The 13,979-nt window shown below is 32.2% G+C and overlaps 1 protein-coding gene across 1 annotated transcript; it reads left to right on the top strand.

The window, feature by feature from the left end:
- Positions 1–2,129: 2,129 nt before the first annotated feature.
- On the top strand, positions 2,130–13,751 carry PGO_040840 (hypothetical protein, conserved; the record flags this gene model as incomplete). The annotated part of the gene is made up of 1 exon (XM_028686272.1): positions 2,130–13,751. The coding sequence occupies one exon, from the start codon at positions 2,130–2,132 to the stop codon at positions 13,749–13,751; it is 11,622 nt and encodes a 3,873-aa protein (XP_028542073.1).
- Positions 13,752–13,979: the final 228 nt, after the last annotated feature.

Genomic DNA, 13,979 nt, shown 5'->3' with positions numbered 1-13,979 from the left:
TAACAAAAGCACCTAGTCAGGAGAGTTTAAAAAAAAAAAAAAAAAAAAAAAAAAAAGAAAGCAGCTTGTTCTTGGCTTCGTAATCACCATATAGCAACTGACTGAAGGTGTGTTTATACCTCCCGGTTGGTTAGACGTTATCCTGTGTCAGTAAAAATGTTTCACGCTTTATTTACAAGGTGAAACGCATGTAAGTATTCATGTATATATGTATATGTATGTATATATATATATGTACATATTATGTGTACATCTATAATACTATACTGCTTTGTCCCTGTGCACATTCATAAGAGGCGGAAAAAAAACCAAAAAAAAAGGAAAAAAAAACAGCTTTTCCACTATGGATATTTTGTTAAACTGCATATATATTTTGCCAGGTTTGATGCTAAGCAAGATTCTATTTTTACTTAAAGAAAAAGCGGGGTTCTCATATGGGTATGTAAATACGCCAAGTCCGCAAATTGCATAATTGCACGATTGAGCAGTTGCGTGAGCAAATATGCTTACATATTTTTGCATACCTTATAAGATAAAAAAAATTTCTCTCATGACACCTATATATAACCCAGATAAAAGAAAAAAAAAAAAAAAAAAAAAAAAAAAAGAAACATCGGAGTACTGGCACATGAGGGGAAGACCTAAGGAACGTTTCCAAAAATATTTTCCACCTTTCCCTGCACCCCAAAAAAAAAAAATACTTATTATCCCACACGCATTTAAGTGCTATGAAGTAGAAGAAGGTTTATATATATGGTATGTGTGTATATATATATATATATGTATATATATTAAATACATATGTAACGTGTTAGGGTCTGAACGCTTTCGTTTCTTTTCTCTCTTCCTGATGCAAAGGATAAAAAATTCATGTTCACGTGAGGATCTTTTTTTTTCTCTGACATATATTTTTTTTTTATTTTTGAGGAGCACTGAGAGATTTGTCGAACTTTCATTCTAATGAGTATAATCACATGGTTCTGAGGTTCTGAGTTGAATTCTTTTTTAATTCACCTTATTTTGTTGCCAACTTGTTACATACCTGTATGTTAACAGGAGAATTTACTATTTGTCATTTTATTTTTTTTTTTTTTTTGTTTACTAGCCAACTTTTTTGGTCATACAAATATCTCAAAAAAAAAAAAAAAAAAAAAAAAAAAAAAAAAACAAAAAAAAAAAAAAAAAAAAAAAAAAAAAATCATAATTTTTTTTTTTTTTTTTTTTTTTTTTTTTTTTTTTTTTTTATTAGCCAATTTTTTTGGTTATAAAAATATTAAAAAAAAAAAAAAAAAAAAAAAAAAAAAAAAGCTCGAAGCGGGAAAGAAATGATTGGAAGAAAACAAAGAATAGATAACACAAACCCAATTTTCAAGGAAGATACTCGCAAAGCGTTTCTTCATTGTAACTGTCAACTTGGGTATGTACTTGTATATGTATTATTTTATTTATTTTATTTTTTTTACATGTACATGTTCTTGCGCTAGCCACAGCACATAAAATTGCTCAGCGAGTTGTTCAGTGAATTGTTCAGCGAATTGTGCAAAGAGTTACTCATCGAATTGCGTACTCATGTGAAGGGACAAGGAGCCCAGAGGGACCACGAGGCTTAGTCACTTACGCCCCAGTATACCTAGTTATAATTACACACACACACACGAAAAGGGATGCAAATGAGCATTTGTGCATACAAGGAATAACACAAAAATCTCGAATACAGTTGTGTGAACCTCCCAAAGGGCAAGCAGGATCCTGTAAGAGCCTAACTTGTGACACTCATAATATGAACATACTTGGCATGAATGACATGTGAACATAACTTAGCACGCATAAAATATACGAAGTTAGCATAGTACCCATTGTAAAAACTTAACGACGCATTCGTGTATGTGCTTAAATTCCGCATACAAGTGCACATCAATCTGCATGAAATATGCAGAGGGGAAATGGGAATCGTTTTAACTCTCTGTGTGTATTTTTACCTAGGTGAAGCACACACATTTTGTACTTAGGAGTATTTGTATGTACGTAAGTACGTAGGTAATATATTTTTTTTCTTTTTTTTTTTTTTTTTTTGTCATTCCATTTTATGGTTTCTACCACATTTGCCATTTTGACAAAACATATAAGAAATGAACACATCTTCGGAGGAGAACAGACAGGGAGATTCAGAGAATGAGGAAAGTGAAGGGAATCCCAAATCGTCAAATGTTCCAAGGGAAAGTTTAATTTCAGATGAAGCAAACAAGAGTAAAATTATCAATCGTGCAGATGAGAAAGAAGTATTAAGAAGCAGTGATAGCGAAGGGGAGAAAGGAATCCCAAGTAACATTTCGCACAGAAATGTAAAGAATTATAAGAAAGAAGACGAAGATGGAGAAAATGGAAAAAATGGAAAAGAATTTGTAAACGAAGCGAAAGAGGAGAGAGAGCGTAGGAAGAAGAAATCCTCTGGAAATAAAAAAAAAAATCGGGACAAAAAAAGTGAACATTATAAAAAATATTTTACCAAAAAGAAAGATCATCATGATGATCGACCTAGACAAAAAGAACATGATGGTGCAGATTCAGAGGAGAATTTTTTTTCCGCAAAAAAAAAAATTGGAAAAAAAAATGATGATCCACTTGTAAACAGAAATGATGATGAAAATATTGACATGTCAATTTTTAACGATGACAATAATGGACCGTGTTCCATTTTTTCTAATATGCCAGATGAACGAGATAAGGATAGTAGGAGAAAAAATCAAATGAACGATGCTTCGCCATCATCATCATCACCTGCATCTTCCACTTCTTCATTGTCAGATGAGGGAACTCGTAGTCACAGGAGGAGTGTACATTCTTCGGAAGGAGGAAGGAAGAGGAGGAATTACACAGATGATTCGGGTGCAAGTGATCAATCTGATGAGGAAAACTCAGAGCAATATCGAGACGAGAGTAGCAGACGAAGCAGAAGTGGGCGAAGTATAAGTGGACGAAGCAGAAGTGGACGAAGCAGAAGTAGACGAAGCAGAAGTAGCCGCTCCATCGGATCAAATCCATCAAGATTGCAACAGAATGAAGCAACTCACATAATAAACAACATCAAGAAATTCTGCAGCAACATTGTTATGAAAAAAAATCAGGAACAGTGTGTTACCCCTTCTGCCAATGCCACAAACAAGAAGAAAGAATTTCTCTTAAACATTCTGTCCAACTCGAATGAAATCAAGATAAACCTAAATGAAAGTCAAGAGATAATAAAAAATACAAAGAAAGATAAAGAAGAGATGAGAAAAAATGAAAAAATTATGCAAAATATATTGAATCTATCCAATAAAAACAATATAGATGATGCATATTATAGCAAGGAAAATTTTGTAAGTTCCTCGACAGTAGGAGAAAATAATATTCATAATGAAAAACAGATGATGATGATGAAAACTAGGATGGGAAAAGATAAGAATTTTCTACCAAACCAAGGTGACAGAGGCGATCTAGCCACCACAACAGAAGCTACATCTGCTTCTGCGGCTTGTAGGTCAGGCACGACATATATAAAAAGGGGATCGGATGAAGAAATGATGAGAAGGTATCATAATGATCAGTATCTGAAGAAGAAATGGGAAAGTAACAAAATGAAGAATATTAATTATGTATATGATAAATACAAAATATTGCTAAATGAGATAAAGTCAGGTGAATACTTACATTCTGTAGAGAAAAAATTAAACATGATTGAAAATTCTCTTTTATGCATGTCAGATATACAAGAAAGTGGTAGAGATGACAAATTAGATATAAAAAAGAAATTTACTGAATTGTTTGACTCTGCTGTAGATCGTTTGATGGAAAATTACGAAGAGATAAAAAAACAAAAAGATTCTGAAAAATTACAAAAGGAACAACTAAATCTGACATGCGATTTTAATTTATTTCTTCGGATATGTAAAATCATGCTCAATGATGAAAAAATGGTATATAACAATAACAAGAAAAACATAATTTTTTATAACAATATATATAAGATTAATTACGTGATGAGTTCGGGTAGAAATAGAGACATCCTGTTTAACTTGTATTGCAAAAAATGTCGATTAACACTTTCTTCTGTTGAAAACCCTCACAGGAGTAGTGGTGAGCATAGGAATGATGATGTGTGTAGAAAAGACCCTCGTAGAAAGAATAGAGTAAGTGAAATTAAGTATGACAAAAAGGGAACGATCGAAAAGATAAATATTTTATGGTTTTATGAAAAAAAAGAACATGTGCATTATTTACACTTGTACAATTTAAACAATCTGAATAGCAAGGTAATGACAGTGGAAATTGATTCGGCACTGGAATGCATAGATGTGGTATTTTTAAATTCTTTCATTCCATTAGATTCGTTTTACAATTCTGTAAAAAACTACTACCTGATGGTAATAACAGAATTTTCCTTTTACTTTTTCAACATTCATTTGTATTTTAATTGTGAAGAAGATTACAACATATCAGTTAGTGAACAACTTGTGTACCAAAACATTTATCCCTTCTATTTTAACATTTACCTCTTTTTACTTTTCAAATTGTCAAAAGATGACAAAAAGAGAAAGTACGAATTTATTAAGTCGCATGAAAAGAATGAAAGAATTTTCCTCGCTGCCGATGATGGGAATGTCTACGAGTTTATATATGAAAGGGAACAGCTATTCACTCCTCTAAATATTTTTAAAAAAATTATTGTCAACATGTTAAGCGCTCTTGTCAGTAGTGTTAATGAGACATTCTTTTCACGAAAGAAGTATTCTGAATATTCGGTGCAGGACGATGGCTCATATGTGCATAGCCACAATCAAAGTAGGAGTATAAGCGGGGTCACCATGTCTGTGACTAGCGATTACAACAGGAGTACTTCACGCAGCAGAAGTGGAAGGAGCTGTAGAACACAGAGAAGTAGCTCAAGAAGTAGATCAAGAAGTAGATCAAGAAGTAGATCAAGAAGTAGCTCAAGAAGTAGATTAAGGAGCAGATCAAGAAGCAGCTCAAGAAGTAGATTAAGAAGCAGATCAAGAAGCAGATCAAGAAGCAGATCAAGAAGCAGATCAAGAAGCAGATCAAGAAGCAGATCAAGAAGCATATCAAGAAGCAAAAGTCGAAGAAGTGGTAGCTGCAACAAGCATAGCAGGAATCGCAGCCCATATGCTGATAACGAATCGCGTGGAATGAAACAACAGAAAGAGGATGAAGACTTTGTAGAAGAGTATAACAAAAATATATACTGTGATGATATTCAGCAAGTTCCAATTAAATATTATTTAAAAAAAATTATCAGTACATACTTTATAAAATGTTTTTCCTTTTTCAAAAACAAAGTGAAGAAGATGTTAGTAGACAATGAAAGATCTATATTGTATGTACTGTATGACAATAGCGATTTGTATGTTAAGATTCTAACGAATATAGGAGGAGAGGGGAATTCAAGGAATTATATCTCTGAGACTATTACATATACAAAAAGTGATCTGGTATCTGAGATGGGAAATTTATATTTTGTCGATGATAGTAATTTTGGTCCCAATTCTGAGGTATATGGAGGGCCATTCCCAGGTGAAGCATTTTACACAGGAATGAGAGGTGAAAGAAGTGAAGGGATGAGAAGTGGACGAATTGGAGGAATGGGAACTGTTGGTAGTAAGGTCGTTGATCCATCTAGTATCAACCTGGGAATCAATAAATATCCACAAGCTCAAAACACAGAAATGAACAAATTTGTTTATCCCACGAATATTGAACATAGTGTTTTGAACAAACTTAGAATTATCGATATTCACATTAATTATATGCACGAAAGAAATGATATTTGTCTAAAAATGATTGATAATAATTGTAACATATACTATTTATCCCTTGTGAGAAATACAGAAATGAAGAACTTCAAAATTGTGTTGAAAGATTTTCAGAATTTTCCTCACAAGAAAGGGCTAAAAATTAACGAGAAGGATACCCAAGTTGTATTTACACATCATTTGAAAAATTTTTTTATCGTTTTGAAAAAAAGAAAAATGAAAAATAAGAATATTCTTGAAGGGGTGGAAGGGAGGCTAGTGGACACTACTAATGCTGAAGTAAACTCTAGTAGTCATAACAAACTTCCACAAACGGAGAGGAACAACAATATGGAGATGAACAAAAATGGTGATTATCACTTTTCACAGACACGCCCAATAGATAAATTTCCATTAAGGATTGGAGATCATGACAAAACTGTTAGAGGTTCATATAAATCACGTAATTTTACGCAACAGGAAGAGAAGGATCGAAGAAGTAAAAGTCACTTAGAGAGAGAACACAATAAGAATTATCAGGACGAGATAAACCATGATGGTTATATCGAAGAGAGAAGAAGTTATGAAAGTTATAGATATGAAGGAGGAAGTAGTAGTGGATATGAGAGTGGAAGCATTTGCGAGAGTAGTGATATCGTGGAGAATAGACCAGATGAGAAAAATTTTGGAAAAGCTACTGAACAGAAAGAAGTGCAAAGATCTTCACCCCATTTGTACAAACTGAAATTATTGACAAATTCTGAAGAAGTAGGAGAAGGAAGCGAAGGAAGAAACCTAAATCAGTCTCCAAATTATAAGAAGAACAAATCCATGTTCAAGCATCTTAATGAATATTACATTAATGAAGAAATTGTAGAAATTTTGTATAAGAAAAGAAATTATAATTTTCATGAATTCTTTGAAAAATCACAAAAGAGTAACATAATTAAAGATTTCTATATCGATAAAATGAAGTATGACAGTATAAACCATCATATGGGTTCTTCTAAAAATGAAAATAATCCTATGAGGATGAATTATGCGAATAGTAACTTTGTCAATATGAATGATGATCTAAGGAATGATGAAAATAATGGACATCATATGTATTATGGAATTACCCCTTCTGCTTCCAATATGGAAAATATTGGAAGAGGTTTTGCTGAAACTTTTTCATCGGGCATTGGAAATCACATGGATAACAGTCTCACCAGATGTACCTTACCAATTTATTATGACAATAACAACTTTATGATGAGAGGTAATAATAACTTTTTTTTTAAAAATGAAGTAGCAGGTGCATCAGGGGCAGGACGAGGAGCACATGATAATGTTGGAAGATCCATCATTACAGACCAAGTGGTAGAACGATTGGAAAGTATTCCTCCCTTTTTTTTAAATGAACATACCGTAAGTGAATATCATGATTACTATGATTTGTTAATAATAACGAAAAAGCGTTTATACTATATTATCCAAAATACACGCACGCAAATTGTGGAAAAAATGGTAAATAATTTTTTAACATACAAAATGTCATTTGAAAATAGAAACATAAGAAATATCCTGCTGAATGAACTTCGCTTGCGGGATCCAGTGCAGAATTATGATAACGATGAGGAGAGGAAGCTTTTTCTTGGTGGAAAAAATCACACGGATCAAGAGAAACATGATGAAGGAAGAGTTGCTGAATCTATGTCTAGGAGATATGCTTCAACAGATGAAGAAGTAGCAGCTGCCGTAGGAGTGAGATCAGTACCCGCTTCAGTGGGAGTGAGAACAGTAGCAACCCCGTCTCCTCCCATGAAGGACCCAAGCAATAAAGAAATGATGTACCATTATTACGTGAATGAAATAATTAAAATTTCCTCAAGAGATGAATTCCTATATATAATGTGGTGCATGTTGCTAAATCACGTGTACAAGTATGAAATTATGTGTTTCAATAATGTTCATAATACTGGAGGAAGGAAAATGGTTCGAGATAAACAAAACGAATCCAGAAGTTATAATATAGATGGTAATAATATAGATGGTAATAATGTAGATGGTAATAATGATGCATATCATGATATGAGGTTGAATTCTCGCAAAGGAGGAATACCATCACTTATGCTGGGAATGCATAACAAGCCATATGGACGTATGATCATGCAGACTCATTCCAATTCTTACCACCCTGTTTATTTAAACCAGAGAGGAATGAAAAAGAAGCAAAGAGCTGTGCATTTCGAAGGAAGATTAAACGGAACAGCACAACGGGGAAGAAGACATGGAAAAAGCAGAAGCAGTAGCAACAACAGTGGCAACAGTAGCCGTGGTAACATTTTATCAGGTGCTGAATATGGGAAAATAAAATACTCTGACCATAGAATAAGTGGAAGAAATCAAATAGATTATGATATTCTGAATAAATTGTACAGACCAACACCATTCAAATTCGGATTCTTAGACAAGGATGCTGATTATATTATTAAACAAGGGAAACTGCAGAGGGCTATGGAGTTAGAAATTAAGACTAGAAAAATTAAAGGAATAAATCATCTATTCGATGACACTTTGACTGATTTGGAAGAGGACGAAACAGAAGGAGGAGTTCGTGATGGAAGCAGAGATATGAATAAAATGAATCAGGGAGTGAATAAGTCTAACGAAAACCTTCTTCTTAACGACTCAGGATATTACAACCTTTTTAATGTGTGTCAAAAAAGAGCTACAAAGGAGAAGTTATTTGAAGCTGAAAGAAATAGAAGCGGTAATTTTGCCTTTGAGTACTTAACAAATAAAAATTTTGATATATTTTTTTTAAAGAATGTAAACTTTTATAACAACTCATTACATATGTTGTCTAGAGGGTTATTTTTACTGGTTAGCCGCATGCTTAAACCAGTGATGTTTATTCATTTGTTTTCCTATGAAAGATATCGAGATACGCACATTTTCAAATACAGCACGAGTAACAGTACGTACAAAAGTGAAGGAAAAAATTCTGCTTCTGCAGAAGGAAATATCCCTTGGAAAGCAAGAAAGGTAAGGAGAATATCCGAGCATTTGAGGGGAGATGGTGATATAGGGATATCAGTAATATCGAAGGAAAAAAATGAAGAAAATGAAGAATCATTTTATAATATGAAAGATTTTTGCATAATTCGTATGAACGATAATGATATTATATATTCTAAAAAAAAACGAAAGAGAAATTGGTATGAAAGAAATGATGGAGTTTATATTCTAAAAGGAAATATTCCACTGGATTGTTGTCTAAATTTAATTGAAAAGTTGAAATGCTTAAATTTATGTGTTAGTATCATTTTGACGAATCTTGTAAAAAAAAAAAAAGATTTCTCTAAAAAAATAAAAGGAGTTACAGATACATCCATTATGAACATTTACTACGATTATACTGTAGTAATGATAAATGAAATTAATGAATTTTATGCAATTTTAAATTTTATCAATTTTAGTATTGAGTATTTGTTAATATATTCCATTATAATTTGTGATTATTACAAGAACAAAACTGTAATAAGGAAAAAAAATATTGGGACGAAACAGAATTTTCTGTACCTTCCAAGCACTCTTTTCGACTTACTTATCAAATGTAACTTTATGAAAATATACTTGAGTAAGACCTATAGAGAAATACTTAAGCAATGTCTTTTCACTATTATCAATTCTGGAAAATACATCCCTGTGGATTTTTTTCAAGGCTATATTATACACAAAAATGAGTTCCTGGCTCTTTTTTTGATTAAAAAAATTGAGGAGGAAGTTTATCTGAAGAAGAAAATGAAGATAAAGAACGAGTATGATGATGGAGTCTTTAGAAATTCCCTCGGTGTTGGTCTTGGCAAAATAGGAACGAGCATCTTGAATAATCATAGTAACCATGGATTCAGAAATGGAGGTAACTCCATCAATTACAACAACAGCAGTAATAATAACAATTATAACAATCGCTTGGAAAGAGAAACCACAGGTGTGGACAAATTTGATGAACTTCTAGCTTCTGAAAAACGGGCAGAACATTTTATTCACGAAAATTTGAAAGATGCACTTATCAATATAAGCATATTTAAATTGATTATTCTTTTATACAAAGCTGATTATTATCGTTGTGCAAGTACACTTATTAGCTTGTACATTGATGCTTACAATAAGAAACTACGCATGGATGAGGGGAATAAGGAGAGAAACGAGAAATTTATCGAGAAAAATAACACCACGTGGTTAACGAGAGACATTTTGTTTTTCAGCAATGACAGCCGTAGTGCTAATCAGAATCAGATGCAGCACCAGATGCTGCAGGAGAAGCAGAGTAACTTCCTGCCGAAGGATCATGGGTCAGGCAAGAGAATATCCATCCTTCTGAACAATATAGATGTTAACTACACATATGATTATTTTGTCCTTTTTGAAAACTGCTTCCTGCCGATTGAAAAGATCGTTCACGTGAATTATTTGAAATATTTACTAAAGCATAATGAGAAGAAGAAAAAAAAAATTAAAACCTTCCTCACAACCTTACTAGAATATTCGAATGACATCAATTTACACTTTTTCATATTTAACCTCATTCTGTACAAATGCAATAACATCTTTCCCTGTCCTCTATCCGAGTTGACAATTTCACCTCACTTGTACTACTTCATCAAGTTGAACGAGATGAATATCGCGGATGCATATGTTTATTACTTTTCTGAAAACAAATATCAAGATATGGTTATTTTTTATGCAAGACAAGCTTTTTATACATGGAACGATCAAAATTCTGACAAGTCTTACTTGAGGTACATTTATCAGAATTATGTCCTTGGAAAACAGTTAGAGGAAGAGAATCCTAGGGAAGGTGGAAACAAAGAAGTAGAAGAATTGTTGTCTTTCAAACATCCGATTGGTGAAGAGAATCAAAATATAAGCAGCACAGGTGGAAGGGGTGGAAGAGATGGAAGAGATGAAAGAGATGGCATAAGAACATCTGTCAAAAATGTCAGAACCAGCACGGGGAAAGGAAGGATGGACGACAACTCAACATATAGAGATATCCAGGAATCATCAGGAGATGCCCAGAATGTATATCAGCACAATTACAATCGTCATGGAAATAACTATACGAATCGCTTGAACAGAGAACAAGCTGGTGAAAAGAATGTTACGATAAAATCTCCATATGGAGATAGAGAGAATAATATTGCATATAATGAACCCATTGAATATGTCAATAATCACATTCAAAACTTGACCAATGTTTTTTTGAGTAACAGCGAACTTATGACTGAGCTGACACATAACAATTACATTTATGAAAATAATTTCATTGGAAATAGCTATCTCATGTCGAATCCTCTGTATACACATGAAACGAAGGAAATATTTTGCAACATTTATAAATACTTATACACTATTTTGACATATCCAAGCTTGAAAAAGAGAATTGAATATATCGAAAGTTGCATGAAAGCAAAAATTTTTATAATACAAAATGCAACGAATAAATTTAAAGGGACGAACTTGCAGAAAAATATGTTACTTAGTGAATATTTGGATGTAGGTAAACAAACTGAATTGGTTGATCACTATTATTCTTCTACTCATCATGGGGATAAGAAGAATAGAAATAAAAAGAATATCCATCATCATCATTATCATCCACTTGTAAGCATTGGTAATTTTCGGCATGGAAATGAAGGAATAAAGAAAAAAGCGCTACTAGATATGTTAAATACAAATAGTATGTTGAAAAAGGAAGTATTGAAGAGTTACTACACTATTGATAAAGGAATCTCATATGATCCGTCTTTTGTAGACACATTGAAAGAGATGATGAAAAGAAATAAATGTTTTTTCACCGTGAAAGAAGATTTTGTACATAAACAGAATAGCTACTTCTTAAACTTGAAAGATATAAAAAAATGTAGAACGGCACTGAATTATCAGAAATTATTATTTCACGAAATTATAAATTTATTTGTTTTTTATGTATACAAATTTTGCAGTTGGAATTATGTAAAAAATTATTTTGAAATTTTGATGAATGGATCGAGAGAAGATCTGATAACTGTTATGACACATTTAGAAAATTTAAACAAAGAGGAAATTGAAGTAATAAAAAAATCTTTTGCAAATATGTATGAATATTTATCAAAAAGTAAATATGAACATATAGATGATATAATAACAGATTATAACAACAAAATTAATAACAATTTTAACGGAAAGATAAATATGCTTCGTGTTGTCGACATTATTGATACGTTTAAGGAATACCTTTTTGTAATTCAAAAGTGTATACATACAAAAGAAAAATTAAAGGAAACGATTTTTTTTAAAAGTAAGTTTCTATTTCAGAATTTTTTACCATCTTTTAATTTACTCAAATTGATAATATTATGTGATAAGAAAAAAGAAAAAATAGAATGTATGAATACGAACTGTTTTTCTACGGTCAATTATATGCTAAAGAATGATAATAAGAAATGTAGCACTCTTACATTTTCAAAATATTCTTTTTATTTTGAAAGATTACTCGACTTTGCATTTTCCCTCTCCATCACATTTGAAAATATAAATTTTATTATTAACTACATTGGTGATATTATGAAATTGTATGATGTGAAATTTAAAAATTGTCTTTACCTTTTGGTTATTGTCAAATTACACAAGTTTATGAACAACCTTTTCGAAATGCAAAAAATAAGAAGTCTTTTGAAAAATAAGGTAGATGTGTTACGAAAACGTCAGAACTATTCTTCCACAAATCGGATGAAGTTAATTTACTTTTTGAATTGTATTCCTCTCATATATTTGGATCCACAGATGAATGTCATATTGATAAACGAGTCTTATGAGTACAAGATAAACCAGGACAAAATCATATTTTCCAAATTGTCCCCATTTTCTCTCGTTTCAAAGGCTGTAAACCATAAGCTCAGGAGTGTGTATTCATACCACGATTACACTGATAACTACGAGGGAGATGGAGAAAAGGAAGAAAAAGAAGACGAAGCAGAAGTTGAAGGAGAGGAAGAAGTTCTTCTTGGTGGTGGTTACCGAAACAGGGGACGTAGAACGCTTGATGCACAGGATGCAGATTATAATATGCAAAATGCTGATGAATTTCTATCGAAAAAAATAAAACGAAATAATGCAGCTATCGATCGGAACGATAGGAAAGCCTTATATCATTTGTACAATGTGAACTACTGCTTTAATGAGAATGCACATGAGAAAGATTTTCAGGGTGTTGGTACTACTACTAAGAGTGGAAAAGTTGGAGGAACAACAGCCAATGCATCCGTGCATCCACCTGAGATAATTGTGTTGAGTTACAAAAATTATTGTTCATACATTGTGTGGATATCTAATTTGTTATTAAATCATAAAATTGAATACAAGGAATTAATTAATGTGTATGTGAAGATCCAGAATAATATGAAGCATCAGAAATCTTCACAAGTAGAAGAACACGAAATTGCAATAATAATTTATTACTTATTTACCATGTGGATAAATGGAGATAAAAATAATTGTTCTTTTTTTTTTTATAATGAAGAGAAAAGTTTTAATGAGAAAAATAATATTGGATGTTTTTTGAAAGACAGAAATGGAAATATAGAATATATAAATAACTACTCATTGATAACACTCTTAAAAGAATTGTTATCCAGAGCAGAATTCTATTTTGAATATACATCAGATGCTGCATCTCGCAATTATGACATTAGTTGTGTCATTTTGGATTCTTCCATATATGACAATGATAAGGTTAAGAAATCTTCCGTTGATATTTTGAAAAAATTCTTTGAAAATATTTATGTCACTTTTAATGAGGTTATGACAAAAATACCTCTCCTCACACATATTCTCGAATTTCAAGCGATTCAGACATTTCTTAAGCGATTCAAGACATACTTAGAGGAAATCGCTTGCAAGATCACACTTATAGAGGGCCCCTTCCTTTGATTACACCCATGTTTTTGCAACGTGATTAAGAACAGGATGGGGATCATAAACTGTTCATTCAGGGATTGAGCATATTAGTTCTTCGATTTGTACATATGTACACACACATCTGTGCGCCGAAGTTGTTTTCTCCACACCCCAAGAACACATTGCAAAATTTTTTGAATGTCAATTTTTTTATGAAACGAAAAAAGAGGTGCCCATACCGACGCATCATCCATAATGTGC

This window comes from Plasmodium gonderi, assembly GCF_002157705.1.
Source record: "Plasmodium gonderi DNA, contig: Chr04, whole genome shotgun sequence".
In the NCBI taxonomy this organism is placed as follows: Eukaryota; Apicomplexa; class Aconoidasida; order Haemosporida; family Plasmodiidae; genus Plasmodium; species Plasmodium gonderi.
Note: the sequence above shows the minus strand (reverse complement) of the source record. Positions and strands in the feature narration are given on the sequence as shown.